At 48.3% G+C, this 22307-nt stretch overlaps 2 protein-coding genes across 2 annotated transcripts; one reads left to right on the top strand and one right to left on the bottom strand.

Moving 5' to 3' along the window:
* Positions 1 to 12890: 12890 nt before the first annotated feature.
* On the top strand, positions 12891 to 15040 carry LOC119277961 (probable receptor-like protein kinase At1g11050). The gene has a single exon (XM_037559313.1). It carries the CDS (start codon positions 12936 to 12938, stop codon positions 14835 to 14837), a length of 1902 nt encoding a protein of 633 aa, XP_037415210.1. The 5' UTR covers positions 12891 to 12935; the 3' UTR covers positions 14838 to 15040.
* Positions 15041 to 19604, bottom strand: LOC119277962 (MADS-box transcription factor 2). Its single transcript, XM_037559314.1, has 7 exons — positions 19295 to 19604; positions 18781 to 18847; positions 18504 to 18565; positions 18324 to 18423; positions 18184 to 18213; positions 18030 to 18074; positions 15041 to 15535 (listed from the first exon to the last, which is right to left on the bottom strand). Exons 1-7 carry the CDS (start codon positions 19480 to 19482, stop codon positions 15398 to 15400), a joined length of 630 nt encoding a protein of 209 aa, XP_037415211.1. The 5' UTR covers positions 19483 to 19604; the 3' UTR covers positions 15041 to 15397.
* Between the last annotated feature and the right edge of the window lie 2703 nt (positions 19605 to 22307).

Raw genomic sequence — 22307 nt, 5'->3', positions numbered from 1 at the left:
CGCCTCATGGTCTACGGTGACTCGGATTTAGTGGTCAATCAAGTGATGAAGGAGTGGGGCGTCAGAAGCCCAGCCATGACTGGTTACTGCAATGCAGTCAGAAAGCTGGAGAAGAAATTTGAGGGATTAGAGCTCCATCACGTCCCCCGACTGAAAAATCAAGCAGCCGATGACTTGGCGAAGATAGGTTCCAAAAGAGAAGCCATCCTGAGTGGCGTGTTTTTGGAGCATGTTCACACACCGTCGGTTCAAGAAGATCCATTCACTAAAGAAGCCCCGTAGCTAAAAAGCGCCACGGATCCGACTGAAGTCGAGATCCCAGCTGTGGTCGACTTAATCATGGAAGTTCTGGTTATCACTCTATATCGCGTATATTCTAAGAAAAGAGCTCCCAGAGAATGAAGAGGAGGCCCGAGAGGTCGTCCATCGATCCAAAGCCTTTACTGTCATGAGGGGACAGTTGTACAAAGAAAGTACGACTGGAGTAAGCCAGAAATGCATAACACCAGAAGAGGGTCGAATGATTCTCAATGACATCCACTCGGGGACCTGTGGCCATCATGCGTCCTCTCGGACCATCGTGGCTAAAGCATACCGAGCGGGTTTTTACTGGCCCAGAGCAAATGAAATGGTGAAAGAAATAGTCGACAAATGTGAAGGATGTCAGTTTTACTCCAACATGTCACGCAAACCCTCCTCAGTCTTGAAGACCATCCCGATCGTCTGGCCTTTCGCTGTTTGGGGTTTAGATATGGTTGGACCGCTGAGAACTGGCAGGAGCGGCTTCACCCATGTACTGGTGGCAATCGACAAGTTCACCAAGTGGATCGAAGCCAAGCCCATTAAAAATCTTGATGCTGGCACTGCCATCAGCTTCATCAGAGAATTAATATTCAGATATGGAGTTCCGCATAGCATCATCACTGATAATGGGTCAAACTTCAACTCCGATCAATTCAAAGCTTTCTGCGCTTCCCAAGGCACGAGAGTCGACTACGCTTCAGTCGCCCATCCCCAGTCGAATGGGCAAGCAGAAAGAGCAAACGGCCTAATTCTCAAAGGACTGAAACCCCGGTTGATGCGTGACCTCAAGCACGCAGCAGGCGCGTGGGTCGACGAACTTCCATCAGTTCTTTGGGGATTGAGGACTACTCCAAATCGGTCGACTGGGAGGACTTCGTTCTTTCTGGTCTACGGAGCTGAGGCGGTTCTGCCAAGCGACCTGCTTCACAATGCACCGCGAGTCAAGCTCTACTCTGAAGCTGAAGCAGAACAAGCCCGACAGGACGCAGTCGACCTTCTAGAAGAAGAAAGAGAGATGGCCATGATCCGATCGACCATCTATCAGCAAGACTTGCGTCGATTCTACGCCAGAAATGTGAAGAGCCGAGCCTTCCAAGAAGGAGACTTGGTCCTCCGAGTGGACCAACAGAAGCCACACAAACTCGCCCCTACTTGGGAAGGCCCCTTCATTGTTACCAAAGTTCTCCACAACAGAGCATACCGTCTTTACAACATCGACCGCCAGATCGACGAGCCACGAGCTTGGAATGCGGATCTACTCCGCCCCTTTTATACTTAAGTATTCACTCGGATGAGTTGTAATAAAAGTACTTCTATAGTCTATTTATCAAAGACAAGAGTTTCATAATTTTCCCAGTGATTGTTATTGCTTTTGTTCACATAAATCAGTCCCCCAGTGGGTGGCTTAGCTGCGAATCCGTTTCGCCTAAGTTTGTAAAAAAATCCTACCGAGTGGTAAGCCAGCCTTCCACTCAGAGGCTTAGCTGCGAATCCGTTTCGCCTAAGTTTAAACAAAATCCTACCGAGTGGTAAGCCAGCCTTCCACTCGGAGGCTTAGCTGCAGTCCAAGTACTCGCCTAAGTTAAAACAAAATCCTACCGAGTGGTAAGCCAGCCTTCCACTCGGGGGCTTAGCTGCAGCCCGGTGCTCACCTAAGTTTTTGAAAACCCTACTGAGTGGTAAGCCAGCCTTCCACTCGGGGGCTTAGCTGCAACCTAGTGTTCTCCTAAGTATAAAATACAACATGCGCTCCGCAAGGAGGACGAGGCGCAGGTCGACTCCTGCCTTCCCCTTCCGAGCTACGCCACAAATACAACATGCGCTCTGCAAGGAGGACGAAGCGCAGGTCGACTGCTACCTTCTCCTCCAAAACTATTCCACGAAAACCCCACCGAGTGGAGAGCAAACCTCCCACTCGGGGGCTTAGCTGCAGCCCAGTGCTCGCCTAAGTTTATAAAATCCTACCGAGTGGAGAGCAAACCTCCCACTCGGAGGCTTAGCTTCAGCCCAGTGCTTGCCTAAGTTTATAAAATCCTACCGAGTGGAGAGCAAACCTCCCACTCGGGGGCTTAGCTGCAGCCCAGTGCTCGCCTAAGTTTATAAAATCCTACCGAGTGGAGAGCAAACCTCCCACTCAGAGGCTTAGCTGCAGCCCAGTGCTCACCTAAGTTTATAAAATCCTACCGAGTGGAGAGCAAACCTCCCACTCGGGGGCTTAGCTGCAGCCCAGTGCTCGCCTAAGTTTATAAAATCCTACCGAGTGGAGAGCAAACCTCCCACTCAGGGGCTTAGCTGCAGCCTAGTGCTCGCCTAAGTTTCAAAAATCCTGTCGAGTGGAGAACTAACCTCCCACTCGGAGGCTTAGCTGCAGCCCAGCGCTTCCCTAAAACATGAAAAGTGCAAGTCGATTGCGATTTGTGCTTCATCCCTACCTGCAAAAGAGCATCACAGATTCTAGTATATATTCCAAGCCAAGGATGATGATTGTTCGAAAGTAGAAACAAACATGTTCAACGGGAAACCAAGTTCGGATAGCGTCCTACGGATCCGGAAGTGCTCAGGCATCAAGCCTGTTAAGGTTTATCGGTTACAAAAATCACTCGGCATTCCGTGGAAAATTCAAAGCATCAAGCATAGAAGTTTTTTACCCCTCCTGCGGAGGGCTGGAAGGCGCAACAAACTCATCCAGGTTGATTCCATCTGCGATCCGAGTGGCAGCGGTGATGAAGGTCTCCATGAAGGATCAGAAGTCATGCTTCTTGGTGTTGGCCACCTTGAGAGCTGCCAGCTTGTCCTCTCGCGCATCCTTGCAGTGAACATAGACCAGGGATAGAGCAACGTCGGCACCGCATCTCGCAGAAGACTTCTTCCATTCGTGCACTCGACTTGGAACTTCGCTCGTCGAGTCATCAAGGATTCAAGGTCGTTCTGAAGTGCTTCTCTTGGCCAGAGCGTCGTGTCGATGTGTGACGTCGTGACCTTCAGCCTTGCAAGATAGTCAACAACAACAGCAATGCGAGACTCGAGTCGGAGCACGTTCATGGCAGCTTCATCCTTCACGAGAGAGTTGATGGGGTCCAAGCCAGTCTCCATTCGACTAGTCTCTTCTTCAAAGTTTTGACAGAATTCTGTGGATACGGTCCAAGGATAAGCTAATGTTCCCACAAAGTCAGTGATTACCAGTCGGATATAAGGGGTTACCTTCGAGCATGAGGAATAACTTCTTGGCGAGCCCTCTCAGATAAGCCTCCAAGTCATTCTTTTTTCCTCCCAGTTCGCCAACCTTGTCACTCAGGGCTATCTTCTCACGATTCTGTTGGGTGACCTCCTTGTTGGCCGCGTCGAGAGCAGCTTTCAGAGTGGCATTCTCCTCTTCAAGTTTGCTGACCGAAGCCAACTTCTCTTCTGCAAGTTTTGTCTTGTCCGAAGCCGCTTTCTGCGCCTCGGTGAGGTCAAGGTCCTTCTTCTTCAGAGCATCCCTCAGTTTATCTACAAAATCACAATAAGATCAGACTTGGGGACAGACGAAGAAGCAAAAACAGTCGTCAAGATTCTCACCAAACATACCTTTTGCCTCCTCCTTCGCCTTCGTGAAGTTCTCCTGGACAAGCTTCAGGTCAAGTTTGAGTTGGATATGCTTGTTCTCCAATTCAGTATAATGAGCTGCAAGCTCGCAAGATCTCTGCAAAAAACCAGTCGACAGATGTCAAAGATAGGTCACTTCCGAGTGACTAAGAGAAAAATCGTAGTATTTCTAAGACTACAGCTGAATCTAAACATTCAACTGTAGTCTCGGGGACTACACCCAGTGGGTGCACTAAGCGTGCCCCCACTAGTTCTATCAGCTAGACTCAGAGTCGATCAGTCGACCAAAAAAGAGAAAGAGAGGGTGTGTTCTTCAGACCATAGTCGACTGCCAGTAGTCGACCATGGTCTCGGGGACTACACCCAGTGGGTGCACTCAGCGTGCCCCCACCGGTTTATGATTCCATTCGACCAGATCGAGTGAAGACAGTAATGAGAAAAAAGAAAAACTCAAGACATAAAGACTATAGTCCACTGCCAGCAGTCGACCATAGCCTTGGGGACTACACCCAGTGGGTGCACTCAGCGTGCCCCCACCAATCCAAATTCTCAATCGACACACCCAGTGGGTGTACAACATATATTAAGATTTTCAGAAAGAAAAGCTTTCAGATACCATATCCTAACAAAACAGGCAGTGATCTACCAACCTGAACATTGCTCTGAAGGGCTGAACTGGCGTCATAAGCTGCTTGACTGGCGTCTCGGATCGCCTTCACTTGCTCCATCATAACCTCCACCTGGCGTATGGCTTCTTTAGCAGTGCTTGCTTGGTCTTCAGGGACGTGGTGGGTAGAGAAAAGTGAAGGCTGGCCATCACTCGACGTCAAAGGGCGAGCACTCGTCAGCGGCACCGCAAAGGATATGGTAGGCCGAATGACGCTGTCCCCCTCTGCGACTAACGTCTCAGGTGCTGATACGACCTGAGCTACCTTGCCAGTAGACGCTCTCCTATTCCTCCTCTGCCTCAATGGTTCCTCGTCTTCATCATCATCAGGAAGATCAATAATGATGTTAGAGGGAGCTGCAGAAAAGAGTCAAAGTTAAAAAACGAAGACCCCACCGACTGAAAACGAAACTTCAAAGGTCATACCAGGGTTGGAAGTGACGTCATCCTCCATTTCTTGATCATCAGGTCTGGCTGAGGTATCAGAAGTAGCAGCACTGCAGTTTCAGAAATCAGCCGACCAGCTAACGAATCGACCAAGAATAAATCCATGAGAAACAAGAGGACACGAGATATGTCATTACCCAGAAATAGTGGGAATCACCATCTTCATTTTCGGCAAAGCCTTCGCCGGCCTCGACGGCACCACTCGAGATTGCTTCGGCGCTTTCTCAGTCGGCGCCGGAGAGGTCGTCCGAGGACGCTTGGTCGATTGCACAGCAGGTGCGGCCCCCTTGCCGCGCTCGACCGCAGGGTCATGAGCAAGCTTGGACCTTCTTTCAGAACGGGGAGGCGCAACTTCCTCCTCCTCTTCCTCCTCCTCCTCCTCCTCATCGGAGCCTGCATCTTCACCACCCTCATCGCCATCCGATTCCCACTCCTCCTGACTTTCACCTCCACTTCCTTCCTCCTCCCCGGTCTGTGCTTGCGCCCCGTTGGGCATCGAATACAACTCAGTGGTAGCCTGAAAGACAACAAACAAGACAAAAGTCAATCGACTGATCTGCAACGAAACAGAATGGACGGAACATAATTACAATCGGAGATAAATGGTCATACCTTGTCTGCCTCATAAGATTGGTCGAGTGGCGGGATCCTCCTGGCCCCATGAGGGTTGTCCTTGTTCCCCATGATGGCAGTCATCCACCTCTCCAGTGTGACATCGTCGACCTCTTCTGGGTGGACCCGAGTGGTGTCTTCAGTACCAAAGTACAACCACATCGGGTGGCCCCAGTACTGGAGTGGCTGGATACGCCGTCGAAGGAAAACCTCCAGAAGATCCATGCCAGTCACACCATCGCGAATGAGTTGGACTACCCGCTCCATCAACATTTTAACCTGAGCCTTCTCCTCCAGAACTACTTTCAGAGAAGATGGCTTGTTCACTCGACTCATGGAGAAGGGAGGGAGCCCAGTCGACTGCCCTGGCATCGACTGGTCTCGGCAGTAGAACCAGGTCGACTGCCACCCTCTAACTGACTCAAGAAGGGTCATAGCCGGAAAAGCACTCTTACTCCTCATCTGGACCCCAAGACCCCCACACGTCTGGATTACTTGGGTTCTCTTGTCATTTGGATTAGCCTTTTTCACCGTCTGAGAGCGACAAGTGAATATGTGTTTGAAAAGGCCCTAGTGCGGCCGACAACCCAAGAAGTTTTCGCACAGGGACACGAAAGTGGCGAGATAGGCAATCGAATTGGGTGTGAAGTGATGGAGCTGAGCCCCGGAGAAGTTCAGAAACCCCCGAAAGAAAAGATGCGGCGGCAAAGAAAACCCACGATCGACATGAGTCGCTAGGAGGACACACTCACCCTTCTGAGGCTGCGACTGCCACTCCGTCCTCGAAAGCCTCGCTGCTCCGTGCTTGATCAACCCCTCGTTGGCCAGGTCGTCGAGATCCTTCTGGGTGATGGTCGACCGGATCCAATCCCCTTGGATCCAACCTTGTGGCAAGCGGGACCGCGACGAGGATCCACCCCGACTGGTCACTCTCCCCTTCGCCTGCGCCATCGCCTTCTTTGCCCGCTCCAAAGCCGCCGTCTTCTCCTTCACCATTGTCGCCGATGAGGCTGGTACGGAGCAACAGCGCTGAACAGATGGCAAGGGCAGCGGGTGAATCTGAAGATGGGAGAGGGGAAAATGAGGGAGCACTGTTCAAAAACCTCCGCCCGGTTCCTTATATGGAGTCGCTTCCGAGTGACTGACTGGTGGACCCGGGCAATCCTGTCAAATCCCGAAACAGTCGCGCAAGGGATACGTGGCGAAAAAGGCGGTGTGGGGATCGAGGCGTCTCTGTCTTATCCCATCCGAGTACCGCGGCCTTCTCTGCTTCGCACACTTCCCGAAATTCGGATCCCACTAAATCCGCTAACCGCAGGGAAACTTGTCAGACGGAAGATCTCCTGCGATCCGTCGCTCGAAGATCTCCAAGTGTAGAAAGGTCACTCGACCTACATCCAGAATGGATCAAGGCGATTGAAAAAGAAGTTGATACCGTCACCTACGGTCATTTGATCCAGAACAAGATGTACTCATAGCATAGAAAGAGGAGTCGGAAGAATCCTCAACTCCTTCCTCACTCAAACCTCGATCCATTCGGGGGCTAATGATGAAGTCATGTACCTAGGGTAGGGTCATGAACCTGTCCAAGGTACCCTCCCCGAGGACATCTTTAGATGAAGTCATCTTCCAGTCGACCTAGAGGGACTCCACTCGACTGACTAGAAGACACTCGACGAACTTGAAGACACTCGACCATGAAGACTCACTCGACCACCAGGAGTTCAAGATCTACTCTGTATCCAAATGGTCTGTAATTAAGTAGTCTTTATGGTCATGATGACACTTTATGTAAGGCGTTACCAGTAACACCAGGCCTTAATGTACTTTAACCCTCCGCTACATGGGCTGGCTGGGGTCTTGGCATCCTCTATATAAGCCACCCCCCTCCATTGGCAAAAGGGTTCGCACCCCTATAACTCTCACACATATAATCCAGTCGACCGCCTCCGGGCTCTGAGATGTAGGGTTGTTACTTCTTCCGAGAAGGGCCTGAACTCGTAAAACTCTTGTGTGCACAACTACTCCATAGCTAGGATCTTGCCTCTCCTTAGTACCCCCCCTACATTACTGTCAGACTTAGAACCACGACACCCCCTCCCTTGCTCATTTCCCCTCCTTTCCACTAAGGCCCATTAAGGCCCATATACCTCCCGGGGGGTTCCGATAACCTCCTGGAGCTCCGGTATTGTCCCAATCTCACCCGGAACCTTTCCGGTGTCCAAATATAGTCGTCCAATATATCGATCTTTATGTCTCTACCATTTTGAGACTCCTCGTCATGTCTGTGATCACATTCGGGACTCCGAAAAACCTACGGTACATCAAAACACATAAACTCATAATATAACTGTCATCTAACTTTAAGCGTGCGGACCCTACGGGTTCGAGAACTATGTAGACATGACCGAGACACGTCTCCGGTCAATAACCAATAGCGGAACCTGGATGCTCATATTGGCTCCTACATATTTTACGAAGATCTTTATCGGTCAAACCGCATAACAACATACGTTGTTCCCTTTATCATCGGTATGTTACTTGCCCGAGATTCGATCGTCGGTATCTCAATACCTAGTTCAATCTCATTGCCAGCAAGTCTCTTTACTCATTACGTAATGCATCATCCTATAACTAACTCATTAGCTACATTGATTGCAAGGCTTATAGTGATGTGCATTACCGAGAGGGCCCAGAGATACCTCTCCGACAATCGGAGTGCCAAATCCTAATCTCGAAATACGTCAACTCAACAAGTACCTTTGGAGACACCTGTAGATCACCTTTATAATCACCCAGTTATGTTGTGACGTTTGGTAGCACACAAAGTGTTCCTCCGGTAAGCGGGAGTTACATAATCTCATAGTCATAGGAACATGTATAAGTCATGAAGAAAGCAATAGCAACATACTAAACGATCAAGTGCTAGGCTAACGGAACGGGTCAAGTCAATCACATCATTCTCCTAATGATGTGATCCCGTTAATCAAATGAAAACTCATGTCTATGGTTAGGAAACTTAACCATCTTTGATTAACGAGCTAGTCAAGTAGAGGCATACTAGTGACACTATGTTTGTCTATGTATTCACACATGTATTATGTTTCCGGTTAATACAATTCTAGCATGAATAATAAACATTTATCATGAAATAAGGAAATAAATAATAACTTTATTATTGCTTCTAGGGCATATTTCCTTAATGATACGGTAATCAAACTTTAGTGGCAGAGAAGTAACTAATTTATCACGGACATATTTCGAATTTAAGTACCAATGAGGTCGGTCTAGAGGATTTCTGTGCTAACGAGCTGCAGGAAACTAACCCGACATGATATATCCTCTCACTCTTATTGTATGATATATTTGGTTTTGGATCGCTTATCTCTCTAGTGAGAGGATGATCTCAATCTCACATTTTGTGGACTCGCATAACTCATTAATCCTCCCTCCCTGAATGAGTGGTATATCTAGGTGGAGATCTTTCATTTCTCTAATCTCATGATGAACAATATGATCCTCACATTTTGTGGACTCACTCACCTCACTTTTCTTATCACCCTCAATATATGGAATTATGGAAAGCGGACACTCTTCCTCACATTTGGTGGAGTCACTCAACTCATTTTTCTTTTCATTCTCAAGTGGTGGGATTTTTGATAGTGGACACTCTTCCTCACTTTTGGTGGAGTCACTCAGCTCGCTTTTCTTATCACTCTCAGGTTGTCGGATTTTGGATTGTGGACTCTCTTCCTTGCATGGAATTTTTAGCACATCTTTCTTGGATGTTGGGACAATAGTGGTGGTCAAGATGGTAACATTAGGGATGAGCTTCTCATGTAAACATGTGCTATGAATCATAGCAGTTGGTCCATCAACCACAGTCATGCTTCGCGGTGGGTCGTCGGTGTGCCAATGGGTGCCATAACTTTGCCCTTGAGCATGTCGTCCTTGCTGCACTTCAGGAGCAGCAGTGACACACCCATGAGTAGCAACACCATGCCCTCGAGCATGTATTCTTTGTTGCACTTCATGAGCAATAGGGTATTGTCAGTGTCGAACCCTATCATCACCTGTTGGAGGACGCTCGTGAAGCATCCTCTCCATGGCTTAGAGTATGTTGTTCTCGAGTTGTTGCACATCAGCGTGGGTGGCCAAACAATTTCCTTCTCCATGATTCTTTCGACGCACACTTGGTGTAGATCCTGCCATGTTAGTAAGGCCAAAAGTGGAATAGGATAACTTTGTGGAGTCACACAACCTCACCTCTTACTCACCAAAGTTCTTATGAGTTCACATCAGATTGTGCTTCTCCCGGATGTGTTAAAGGATTGAAAGATAGGGATCAAAGAACTAGCTTCGGTTTTTCGTGGAGCTCGGTGGGGTAAACAAAAAGGGGCTTGTGCTGAAATCAAGTTGATGCAAACAAAAAAAAATATGTGGATGGATCTGCTGGACCTTTGCACCAAGATTGAAAACACACAAGCTTCTGAAATTTTTCTACCAAGCTGAAACTTTTGGATCTTATACAACACTTTCTTTCTCTCTCTTGACTTTTTTTGCCACTCTTTTCTTTCTCTCTTTGATTACTTTTGCCACTTTTTTCTCTCTTTTTCCAAAGCACAACAACCAAATATGAAAGCAACTACGAAGATGAACTTGGTGCATATCTAAAAGATGAAGAACATGCAAGGTATGCAACAACAAGATCTTAGCGCCAACAAGGCTTGGATTTATTTTTGATGGGGCTTTGGACTTCTAGGATAGAAAATGTAGCATGAAAAGCACTCGATCTAATGGGGTGATTGCAAGATAAACTTGGATAATAGATCCTACCATGTCAATGGAGGCTCCGATGCCAGATGATAGGTGGGGACCCAATGAACGAGTTCCCGCCCGAGGGTGGCCTGATCTTCATGTCGTAGGATCAAATTGGGAGGGATAACTAGCTGCAAGCAGCCGTGATAACTAGCTTTATATACCTGCCAAGGTTGGATGCAACCCGTATGTTGGGGATGGTTGACCGAAGCTACAAGAACTCCAACCCGATATCCGAACAATCGCAGAACCGCAAACTGGGACTAACCCACACAAAATAACCGGAACCGTAGAGCACGAATTAGGGGGAACCGAAGGCTCCTTCTCGTGAATCCGGATGAACTCACAAGAGCAAAGGTAGCAAGGATATCTCTTGCAGTCTTGCTGCATAAACTTGCAGTTGAATGGTTTGACAAAAGGTTTCTAAATGGATGGGGGAAATGGGGTTTTATAGCAGGGACAACCCCCCTTAGCTAGATGTGAAAAGGACTCAAAAGTAAGTAGCCTTGCATGGCTTTCTTGGGGGAATAAGCAATCAACTTTAGGAGTTGTTGGAGAGCTCCTCGGAAATTCGCGAAGCCTTGACAACCTGAACATCTTCCACGAGAATGACAAGTACTTTTGACTCACAACTCCAAATGATGTGAGGTTTTTTGCGTTTGGATTTCTTCCATGTGATACCTAAGTTCAACCAAAAACAATGGATATGAAAGCATAGTTATGGTATAAAGGTTACAAGGTGAACTTAAGTTAGCGTTCACCTGGTCATGTGTTTGCTTGATTCAGCTTAGTAATTTTTTCCAACTAAATTGTGCACTTTTCTGAAAATGTCGTGTATGATGTACCCATGTGCTCATCAGAAACTCTCTTGAAGTTGGTTATTCAGGCGATCCCCACATACTCTATGAGTATGTTTTTGTTAATAAGAAGGTGTGTCTATGCATTGGGTTTTTTGGAGTAATCTGGCAACACCAAAATGCAAGGAAGGCATGGGATTTCGGGACCCGCATTAATTCAATCTGGCACTGCTCGGTAGTATGGATGGCGTTTGGGTGCTATTTCCAGGACACATACTTCATGTAGGCAACCGTTCCTAACTCTACTTCAGCTACATGTAAGGTGATCTCCGCTTGTAGGGAGGCAATCAAGGCTGATTTGATTAAGTGTGTTAGAGATGGAAGTTCAATTTCTGTAGATAACTAGATCCCTGGGGAGATCTCTATAACTGATTGTTGAAGCCACCGAACACTTCCATTGAAAAGGTCTCCGATCCCATTGATCGAAGAACTGGTAGTGGCGGTAACAACTGATCCGGCGTAATTTCATTGCTCCGAATGCTAAGCCTATTCTGAATATACCTATCAAACAGGGAGGCGTTCCCGCTCTCCATCGGTGTAGGTCAATGTTGTGGCCTAGACTTTACAAACATTTGCTCTAGTCCTGGGAGGGATCACGGCCCATTAAGCCTTGCTGAAGTTCCGCCAGTGCTTGGGCCTTCGAGAAATTTGGCAACTACACTGTGAAGACCGCGTGCATGCTCTTATAAATCAAAAAGAACGCCCCGAGTCTCATGTGGGTTGGTCTGTGTCCAATGTTTTACTCTTCCTCGCCGACAATCGCACCTTAACTTCGCGGGTCTCACGGTCGCCGGACATGGACAGGGAAGGGAACAATACGAACTTGGAGGACGGGTGCCGGTGAAGAATTAGACTAGGTTACATGAAAAGGTTGGTTTGGTCAAATTCACTTTAAAATGTATAAAGGCGCGGTTGGATGGCCGGCTCCCATGTCCAGACCCATCCGCGAACGGATACCGTGTCCGTTTTAAGGATCATCATGGAGATGCCCTAACACCTTCATCATTGTGAAGCTGCGCCTTTGTCCGTTCATGGTTTTTTTCCTCAAAAAATATGTGTCTATGTCTTGTTTAATCTCGTTTTATATAAGTGTGGCTAGATCTTAGTCAAGTGACAAAACATGTAAAGAAAAAGGAGCGAGATCCTCGACGTGGCGACGGTGCCGCAGTACATGCACTACGCACAATGATAACCGGACATGGGCGACCAGAAGACATGATGACATGATAAACTAATATAGATCAGCCAGTTCTTCTGCCTGATCAAGCATCGTTATCATCAGATCAATTTGCCGCTGCAAAAGCTGTCGAGCCCCGTGAGAGAAAAGTGCACATGGAACCAACTCTCTCATGATCCTCGCCATGAGCGACGACCTGCCGCTATCAGTACGGCGCCTGAAGAGAAACTGTGCCAGACAGCTGAGCTTTTAACCGACTGAGAAATGAGAAATCTGCTACTCTCCTGCGTCTCAGATAGTCAGATCGAAATTGGGTCGCTCGCTCACTGCCACGCGGGCCCCACGCCGAGCTGTCAGGCAGCCCCCACAAGCCAAAGACTCCAGTGCCGAGTAATTTACCCGACTGGATCAGTTGATTCAGTTCACACCTTCTGTTCGCGCTCTGGCGCTTGCTCGTCCGCCGAAACCAATGGCGACCGTCGCGGGCCTTATCCGGCTTCTCCTCGTCGCCGCGCTGGCGCTGCGCCAGGCGGCGGGGGGCGCCAACCCGCCGCCGGCGTGCCCACTCGACCTGGGCTACGTGAGCACGTTCCCGTGGGACCGCGCGCCGTGCGCGCCGCCGGTGTCCAACGTCACCTCCTGCTGCATGACCCTGCTCTCCGTGCTCGGCATCGGCCTCGCCGCGCGCCTGCGCGCCACCGGCCTCTTCCGCCTTCCGTCCGCGCCGGCCTCCGCCGCCTGCATCCACGCCTTCTCCGACGCGATCGCCTCGCTGCCGCTCTCGCTCCAGCGCTCCCTCGCGCCGGCCTGCTTCCCCGTCCCGTCCCACTTCGCCATCTCCCCGTCCTACTGCGCCGGCGTCACAACAGCCGCGCAGTACGTGGCCGCCGGGGAACTCAACTCCTCCTGCAGCTCCAACCTCACCGACACGTCCCTCTGCTACGACTGCCTCGCCGCCGGGATCCATGCCTTGGCTCGACTGACAGCTGCCGCCGGCAAAACCTCCAACTCCCTTAACTGCTTCTACCTCACCGCCCTCTACGCCGCCGGCGTATCGAATCCCGCCGGCCCCACCTCCCCTGCCACCGCCGCATGCGCGTTCGGCCTCGCTCTCTCCACCACATCCCCCACATCCTCGAATGCCTCCGGCTCCATTACCCACACCAACATCGCAGTCGCAACCGTCATCCCGATCGCCTCCGTCCTCCTCGTCTCCCTCATAGCGCTGCTCGTTTGGACGAAGCGGCACGACGGCATCAGCGGTAGGAACCGCGGTTTGTCCGATGAGCGGCGGCCGTCGCGACAGCGACCCAACACCGGCTCGGTGCTGTTCGATATCCGCGAGCTGGCGAAGGCGACCGGCGGGTTCGCCGAGCGGAACATCATCGGCCGCGGCGGGTTCGGCGTCGTGTACCGCGGCGTGCTCGCGGACGGGTCGGTGGTCGCCGTCAAGAAGATGCTGGACCCGGACGTGGACGGCGGGGACGACGAGTTCGCCAACGAGGTGGAGATCATTAGCCACTTCCGGCACCGGAACCTGGTGCCGCTACGCGGGTGCTGCATCACCGACGCCGACGACCCGGACGACCATGGCAGCAGGCAGATGCTCCTCGTGTACGACTACATGCCCAACGGCTCGCTCGACCGCTACATCTTCCAGCAGCAGGACGGGGCGGCGGTGATGCTGCCATGGGCGCAGCGGAGGAGTGTGGTCCTCGACATGGCGAGGGGGCTGGAGTACATGCACTACGGCGTGAAGCCGGGGATCTACCACCGGGACATCAAGGCGACCAACATACTCCTGGACGAGGACATGCGGGCGCGCGTGGCGGACTTCGGGCTGGCTCGGCGGAGCCGGGACGGGCAGTCGCACCTGACGACGCGCGTGGCCGGCACGCACGGCTACCTCTCGCCGGAGTACGCGCTGTACGGGCAGCTCACCGAGAGGAGCGACGTGTACAGCTTCGGCGTGCTGGTGCTGGAGGTGATGAGCGGCCGGCCCGCGCTGGACCTCGCGGAGCCGTCCGGGATGGTGCTGGTGACGGACTGGGGGTGGATGCTCGTCAAGGCTGGCCGGACGAGGGAGGTGCTGGCCGAAGCTCTGCTTCTGGAGAAAGAGTGCCGGGCGACCGTGGCGGCCATGGAGAGGTTCGTGCTCGTCGGCATCCTGTGCGCGCACGTCACGGTGGCGTGCCGTCCCACCATGCCGGAGGCGCTGAGGATGCTGGAGGGTGACGTGGACGTGCCAGACTTGCCGGACCGGCCGCAGCCGTACGGACAGAGAATCCCCTTCGACTTAGGCGAAGGCAACTTCAGTGCCTCGTCGGTTCTGAGCGGCCCGTTCCTGGACTTCGGCGACATGCTCAGGTGAGCCTGGGTCAGGGGTTGACAGATGAAGCTGAAGCTGGACTGGAATTTATGTACTTAACATTTTGCATACTGCAGTAAACTACAACTTGTAACTGAAGTTCGGAGTATTGTACTATAGCTTTTCTTCTTGGTGTAAATGGATTGTGTACCGCATTATCTTGTGCTGAAATACCGAATGGATCATGTACAAAATGCGGAATGAAATAAAAGTTCACATCAAATCAAGATTTTCCACAATGTTTCTGTTGTCATTACAAACTATTCACCGTCCAGCAATTGTGGTGATCAGGGAAACAACATGCAGATACAATACCAGTCCACTGATATTTCAGCTCCAATGGTCGTGCAAACTTACAGTATGGCAGATCAGCAGGCGGCAGGCGGCGGCTGCACAGCTTTTAGAGCCCGACTGTATCGACACATCATCAAGCTACTACGTATAACATGTTCAATTGTTCGTCCAAACAGATAACAAACGAAGGATACAACTGGCAAGATGCATGATGGACATACAAGCCAGTGGGGGATACATTTGATGGAGTGGCGTGGAGAGTCGGCGGCCTAGCTGTCCTCCTGCAGATTGGGGTGGCTAGGCTGCACACGGAAGGTGATCGGCATCTGGGCTGCAAAGTCCCTGTCTGGATGGTACCCAAGCTCAAGATCCCTCATGCTCCCGCTCAAGGCGATATCATGCTGGTGCTGGATGAGGATGAACAAAAACAGACAGCCTTCAGCATACACGGTTCCTTTGGTAACAACTAATGCAAATATAACTTGTACACGGTGCGCTTGCATAATGTAGTGCCCCTATCCCCCACTCTATGCTCTATTAATTTGCGTGTTTTGCGCTCTTTTAAAATGAAAATTCAGGTGGAGACTGCATGGAATCAGGTGGTATTACCAAATGACTGTCAACATTTCTTATTGATGGAAGGATCGTTGAGTGTGAGTGCATTCAACTCATTCAGCAATTTCATGTATGTTGCTAACAAAACATAGAATGCACCTACTTTTGATAAGTTTCTTTTCTAGAAAATGGAAGCTTCCATTACCCCCAGCCTCTGCCGATGATGCATACTGTTTGATTATTGTTCATGCGATCCTGATTGGGAGGGCCAAAGAGGCTGGTCAGGTGGAGGGAGTGGTGCCTCATCTGGTTGATGGTGGTTTATCCATCCTGCAATACGCTGACGATACAATCATTTTTATGGAACATGATTTGGCCAAGGCGAGGAACATGAAACTAGTATTATGCCTTTTTGAACAATTGTCTGGGCTGAAGATTAATTTCCATAAAAGTGAGTTGTTCTGTTTTGGTAGAGCCAAAGACGAACAGGAAGCTTATACACAATTGTTCGGATGTGAGAGTGGGTCTCTTCCTTTCTCTTATCTCGGTATTCCAATACACCATCGTAAGTTAACGAATGCTGAATGGAAGACCATCGAGGATAGATTTGAGAAAAAACTAAGTTGTTGGAAAGGAAAACTCATGTCTTATGGAGGCCGGTTGATTCTCATTAACTCGGTGCTCACGAGTTTACCTATGTTTCTGCTATCTTTCTTCGAAGTACCAGTTGGGGTGAGGAAGAGACTAGACTTTTATCGGTCTCGCTTCTTCTGGCAGAGTGATGAATCTAAGAGGAAGTATAGATTGGCCAAATGGGATATTATTTGCAGACCAAAGGACCAAGGAGGACTTGGCATTGAAAATCTTGAAGTTAAAAATAAGTGCCTCCTGAGTAAGTGGCTGTTTAAGCTGTCTTCTGAGACAGAGGCAACATGGGCGCAGATTTTACGGAGTAAATATCTGTACTCAAAGACTTTATCCCAAGTCACTATGAGACCTACAGACTCGCCGTTCTGGAAAGGGCTAATGAGGGCTAAATCCACTTTCTTTAACAGAACGAAATGTATTGTTGGTAATGGAGCTGATACGCGATTCTGGGAGGATACGTGGCTGGGTGACACGCCTCTGGCTTCTCAGTATCCAGCGCTGTATCGTATTGTTCAGCATAGGGATGCCCTTGTGGCCACAGTAATGCAGACGATTCCCCTTAACATCCAGTTTAGAAGAGTGCTTGCTGGACCGAGATGGGAAGCATGGCTTCACTTGGTCCGTAGGCTGATGGAGGTGCAGCTAAATCCTCAGCCCGACCAGTTGTATTGGAAGCTAACTAGAACTGGGGTGTTCACGTCAAGTCTATGTATATTGATATCATTAATTCATCCGTGATACCTACGTCCAATGTAGTCTGGAACGTTAAGGTTCCTTTGAAGATTAAAGTGTTTATGTGGTTTGTGCATAAACAGGTAATTCTTACAAAGGACAATCTAGTTAAGCGCAACTGGACAGGATCTACTAGGTGTAGCTTCTGTGATAGGGATGAGTCTATCAAACATTTATTTTTTGATTGCCCGTTGGCACAAGGGTTGTGGCGCACCGTGCAAATTGCCTTTAATATTACTCCACCGAGATCGGTAAACACGCTTTTTGGGGCGTGGTTGCTCGGGACGGAGCCCGAAACAGCCAGACAAATTCGTGTAGGAGTATGTGCGTTATTATGGGCAATTTGGAACTGCAGGAATGACTTGGTTTTTAACAGGACATCAAATACTCATTTTTTGCAGGTGTTGTTCCGGGCTACGGCGCTGATCCGTACTTGGTCCTTACTCACTCCGACGGAGGCCAGGGAGCGTTTGGTTACTGGATCTGTCCGGTGGGAGACGGTTGCGCGGGATATCTTCAACCGGTTTGGATGGCGATCATGTAATAGGATAGGCATCTAGTTTACCTACCTGATATTATGCCAGCCGGTTTGTGGCTTTTCCCGTTTGTGTCTTTTAGTCGTTGCTCTGTGTGAGCTACGTGCTACCTTTTTTCATTTGTTTGTAAGACTTATGTTCTGAACCTCTTTATTTCATTAATAAGAGAGGCCGTATGCATCGATCTGATGCAGAGGCCGGGGTAAACCCCCTTTTCCAAAAAAAAAATGCAAAAATTTATAAAAATAATCAGCATTTAAACAGTCCGCAAATATAGGTTTTGTTCATGCAAAATTTCATTAAAAAAAACAATCAGCATTTAAACAGTTCACAAATATAGTTTTCAGCTTACATGCTTAACTTCAGCGAAAACAGATGCAGCTTATTCAAATAGAAGCTCCACAAGTGAGCCATCTGCAAGGTCACTTACCACTTTAAAGGCCAGCAGCTTGTTCTCATCTTCCAGCATCTTACCCTGCAGTTAGCCAATAAAATAATGGATGAGGGCAGACTGAAAGAACTGCATTATGATCAACAAATATGCAGAGCACGTAATCGTGTATGCAAAACTAGGACATACATACATGTTTCACGAGCCTGTCATAGTGCTCCATCTGCACCAACAGAATAAAGCAGCATCAGAAGCCAAAACATTTTTTCTCAACACATTACAGTGGTGACAATATCTTTTGATGTCAATCAACAAATTGAACAATTATAGTGCCTGTTTTTCATGCAGACTTGTCAGCCCATTATCAAGTGCTTCCTCAATCATGATCAGCTCTTTGGGCTGCAGCGAGTTCAGATCTTCGCCTTTCAAGTGCCTGTACCATCACAATGGGCGATTAAAATCTCAGTATACAGGACATCCAAGGAAAAAGAAACATTCAGTCCAAGAAATTACCTGAGCTCGATCTGCATGTTATCATTCTCTTTCTTGATTCGATCAATCTCCGCACTGAGGCTCTGAAACGGTGGACATGTCCATCAATGACAAGTCATTCTACTGTTTTTTTCTGAACTACAGGAACAGGTCATTCCACTCAGTCCATTCAACAAAATACAAGTGGTATTCTTCGAAGAAAAAAAAAGCTCTAAAAAGACTTTTCTTGGAAAAGGATTTTCAGCCAGGCTTTAAGAAAGCAAGCATACATCGATATGTTTTGGAGGTTAAGAATTACCTTGTGTTTCTCATCCCACAGTATCTTCCCGGAGTTGGTCTGGTACTTCTCCAAGATTCTTGATAGCCTATGCCCCACCAAAACGATGCATGAATTCAGGGACAAAAAGGTTGCTAAACGTGCCATTAACAGAAACGAGTGATTCTAGATTCCTAAAATGTCATCCAGTCCAGGTAAAAGGGGAGTATGAGTTGTCTGGTCCTACCCACTTAAACTTTTTCTAAACGTGCACGTAACCAGTCAAGCAGAAAACATTCAGACCAACCCGATTCCGTTCATGGCAAGTTATTGATACGAGTAGCAGCATATGACTCTAATATTTACCTATCTGCAGTGACTATAAATGTACACTCCCATACAAACACCTACAAGCAGCTAAGGATTGCATATTTGCCAACAGCGAAGAACCCAACGTCAAAAATTAAGTCACAAACAGCATACTACGAAGAGCCGAGGAAAGCGCTCCTTGAAAAGCGAGATTCAGGGTGGGAAAGGGGGCAGATAGGGCACGCACGAGGTCTTGGGGGAGCAGAAGTCGTAGAGCTTGCCGGCGCTGGAGAAGACGACGACGCCGACCTCGGCGTCGCAGAGCACGCTGATCTCCTTGGCCTTCTTGAGGACCCCGTTCTTGCGCTTGGAGAAGGTCACCTGGCGGTTGCTCTGGTTCTCGATCCTCTTGATCTCGATCTTCCCGCGCCCCATCCCTCCTCCTTCTTCCTCCTCCGGCGGCGCCAGGAAGGGCTCGTTTCTTCTGGCGCTCTGGGGGCCGGTGCGGGCGTGGTGCGATTGGGGAATGGCGGTGGTGGTGGGGGTGGGGGTGGGGAAGGAGGAGGAGGAGGAGTAAAGGAGGCCGCCATGGGAGGAAGAGGAATGGTGATGAGGGGGCTTTCGGGGTGGTTCAGGGGTGGGAGCCGGAAACGGCAAGGGCTCTGTTTGCTTCGCTTGGCTCGGGCTTCCGTTGGCTGGTTTGCTTGCTCCGGTGTCCGATTTGATTTGATTGAGCGCCGAAAGCCTGTAAAAGCGGGGAAAAGATCTTGGTTTGATTAGTGATCGGTCACAGGTCTCCTTGACGCTCTTGATTAAGTGTTATGATTTTTTTTCTCGAAAGCATCAACACTTTTATAAAAGTTCATCGTGAGTAAAAGGCATCTCAAACATAATAAACATTACATCAAAATTTTGAGACCACTGAGCGACCACTACTGCCATCAGAGCGAGTCGTCAATGTGTCGTTCCCCTATCGAAGCCGGCCTGACCTTGTCGATGACATCCAGAAAGTCTCCGTGCACGTGCCCTTAAGAGCCAGAGTCTTGGAGTTGGAGCCATCAACGTTGAACCCTTGCACAGATCTAAAACACCTTACATCAAATCTCACCACATGACGAGAAATTTTAAACTCATTGTCCCAAGGAGACAACAGGAATCTATGTCGGAACTTTGTCAACTACGACCAGATAAACAAACTCAAGAAGGATCGAAGCTTGGTAGACAAACTCAAGGAAGAAGTACCGCCATTTGTCTGAACGACGAACCTACGAGGACTCAAAAACCCTAACCGAAACTACTAAACGGATCGGAGGCACAAGGATCCCCCTCCCGGCCACCGGCCGCTGGAGCAGCAGGCAGAAGGGGGGGGGCGAAATCACGGGATCGTCGGTGAAATCTGAAGGGGAGAGTTTGCCCTAGTTGTCTAGTGTTAGGGGAGGAAAACAAGTTGTAGGTGTTTCCACATGTCTCTTGCTCTGTACAAAGGTTCAAAGTGGTTAGGAAATTTTTCAGGTGAAACTATTTCCAAATCCAAATTATAGAACATACAATAAGAGATTTTTAACATCCAGCACAAACCGGTTCGAATCCAAGTATGATCGACAATATAGGTTATGGCATTACTAATATAAGACGTCGTAGGATAATCCGTTTTCCTCGCCGGATAACCCTGCCTTTTAAATATGGATATCCACTTATGGATGAATTTCAAGTATTAATATGTGAGTGCTTTCGTTTGCTTATGAGATGAGACATGTGTTTGAAGTGATTCATTTATCTTATTTTAGCGCCTTCTGTTGCTTTATGTGTGTTTAAAGTGTGTAAGTATTAATAGTTGATCATTGTTTGTGTATAACTTTAGTTTGAAGCTCTATATATTCCTCATTGGCATTTGATCGTTTCTGGTAAGAGCCCATTATTTGTACCGTATCATGTTCTAATTCGCACAATCCAGTATCTGAATCTGCATACTCTAACATTTGAATCCGCATCTGTTTCGCTTACCCAATCCAAAAATTAATGTGAAATAGGGTATGCTATGAGTGTTATTCATCCGAATTTGATCCGCTTTCACCCCTACTCTTGATAACCATGAAACGCGTAGGTTGCTCATTCCTTATTCTTAATTAGCTGTGTCGCTTTAGTCAGTGTCAAGTTTTGTCCACTCGTTCGGGTATAACTATGCTTGGCATTACGGAAGATTGTGATAGTCCCATTTGTCCAATCTTTTTTTATTGATTGTTGCACTCCGAGCTAAGTGTGTAGTGTGGTTTGTTTTTTCTTCCAAAAGAATGTTATGCCCAACATGTGTGTGATGAATTCAAAAGTTTCAGTCAATAAAATTGGATCATCAAAACACTAAATCATCCAATTGACACCCACGCCTGTCTTGCAAATACGCAGTCACAAATAATCCCGTTAAAGTAATAGGAATTAGGTCTAAGATGATTCCAAAAAGAAAATCTTGAATCGATATTTCCAAGTAGAAAAACTTCAACAATTACTATCTATCCCTAAACATTGCTCTAAATTAGCCACAAATCTGAATGACCAAGAGAAAATATAGAATGTCGTAGAACGCTAGCTCGACGCATGTTACTCCCAGTTGGAATTTCATAATTGAGTTTGGAGTTGAGGATTGGAATTTGATTTCACTTAAAGGCCATTGGTCGTGATTTTATAATATTACATTTCATGAAAAATTGTGGCGTCAACCCCAACTCTATTTTGTCGATTCAACTGGAGTAGATCAAATCGGTTACTCCTAGTATTCATGGGCCAAAAAACAAACCGGTTTAGGTGGATTGCATCCATCCATTTGGCTATTGTTTTCAGTGAGTAATTCTAAACTAAGATGAACGACACATCATCACATATTTGACAGTTAAAGCAACGCAAGTTTCCAACAATACCTGTTCCATATGATTCGCCTACATAGCCATGTAGCCCACCTGGTGGAGACAACAATGAAAGGGCCTATCGTCCCGCACAAATGGAAATGTTGATGATACTGGGTATGCCATAATGGCGTCGAAGCATCGGGTTCATAGTAATCGTGCCAAGATGTTTAACTTGTTGGTGGATGAGGTGGGTAATGATATAGTGGGTGGATGAGGCTTCGTCATGTTATCCATGCCCATGAATTGAGTCGGTCGGAAAAGGGTGGGGCTCCTGAAATCACAAGAATCCTTATAACGACATTCCAACCGAACACCATTTGTTTGGAGACCAAAATATGATGAAAGTTGTAAGCAATGTTC

Source organism: Triticum dicoccoides, chromosome 3B (assembly GCF_002162155.2).
Source record: "Triticum dicoccoides isolate Atlit2015 ecotype Zavitan chromosome 3B, WEW_v2.0, whole genome shotgun sequence".
Lineage (NCBI taxonomy): Eukaryota > Viridiplantae > Streptophyta > Magnoliopsida > Poales > Poaceae > Triticum > Triticum dicoccoides.
Note: the sequence above shows the minus strand (reverse complement) of the source record. Positions and strands in the feature narration are given on the sequence as shown.

Bases quoted from the DNA above. Each gene is read 5' to 3' on its own strand.
- LOC119277962 (XM_037559314.1), bottom strand. From the start codon at position 19,482: ATGGGGCGCGGGAAGATCGAGATCAAGAGGATCGAGAACCAGAGCAAC. The intron at 18,848-19,294 runs GTGCGTGCCCTA...GGTGGGGCATAG, and splicing joins TTCTGCTCCCCCAAGACCTC to GCTATCAAGAATCTTGGAGA. The intron at 18,214-18,323 runs GCACTATAATTG...CTGTTGGTGCAG, and splicing joins CAAGTCTGCATGAAAAACAG to ATGGAGCACTATGACAGGCT.
- LOC119277961 (XM_037559313.1), top strand. From the start codon at position 12,936: ATGGCGACCGTCGCGGGCCTTATCCGGCTTCTCCTCGTCGCCGCGCTG.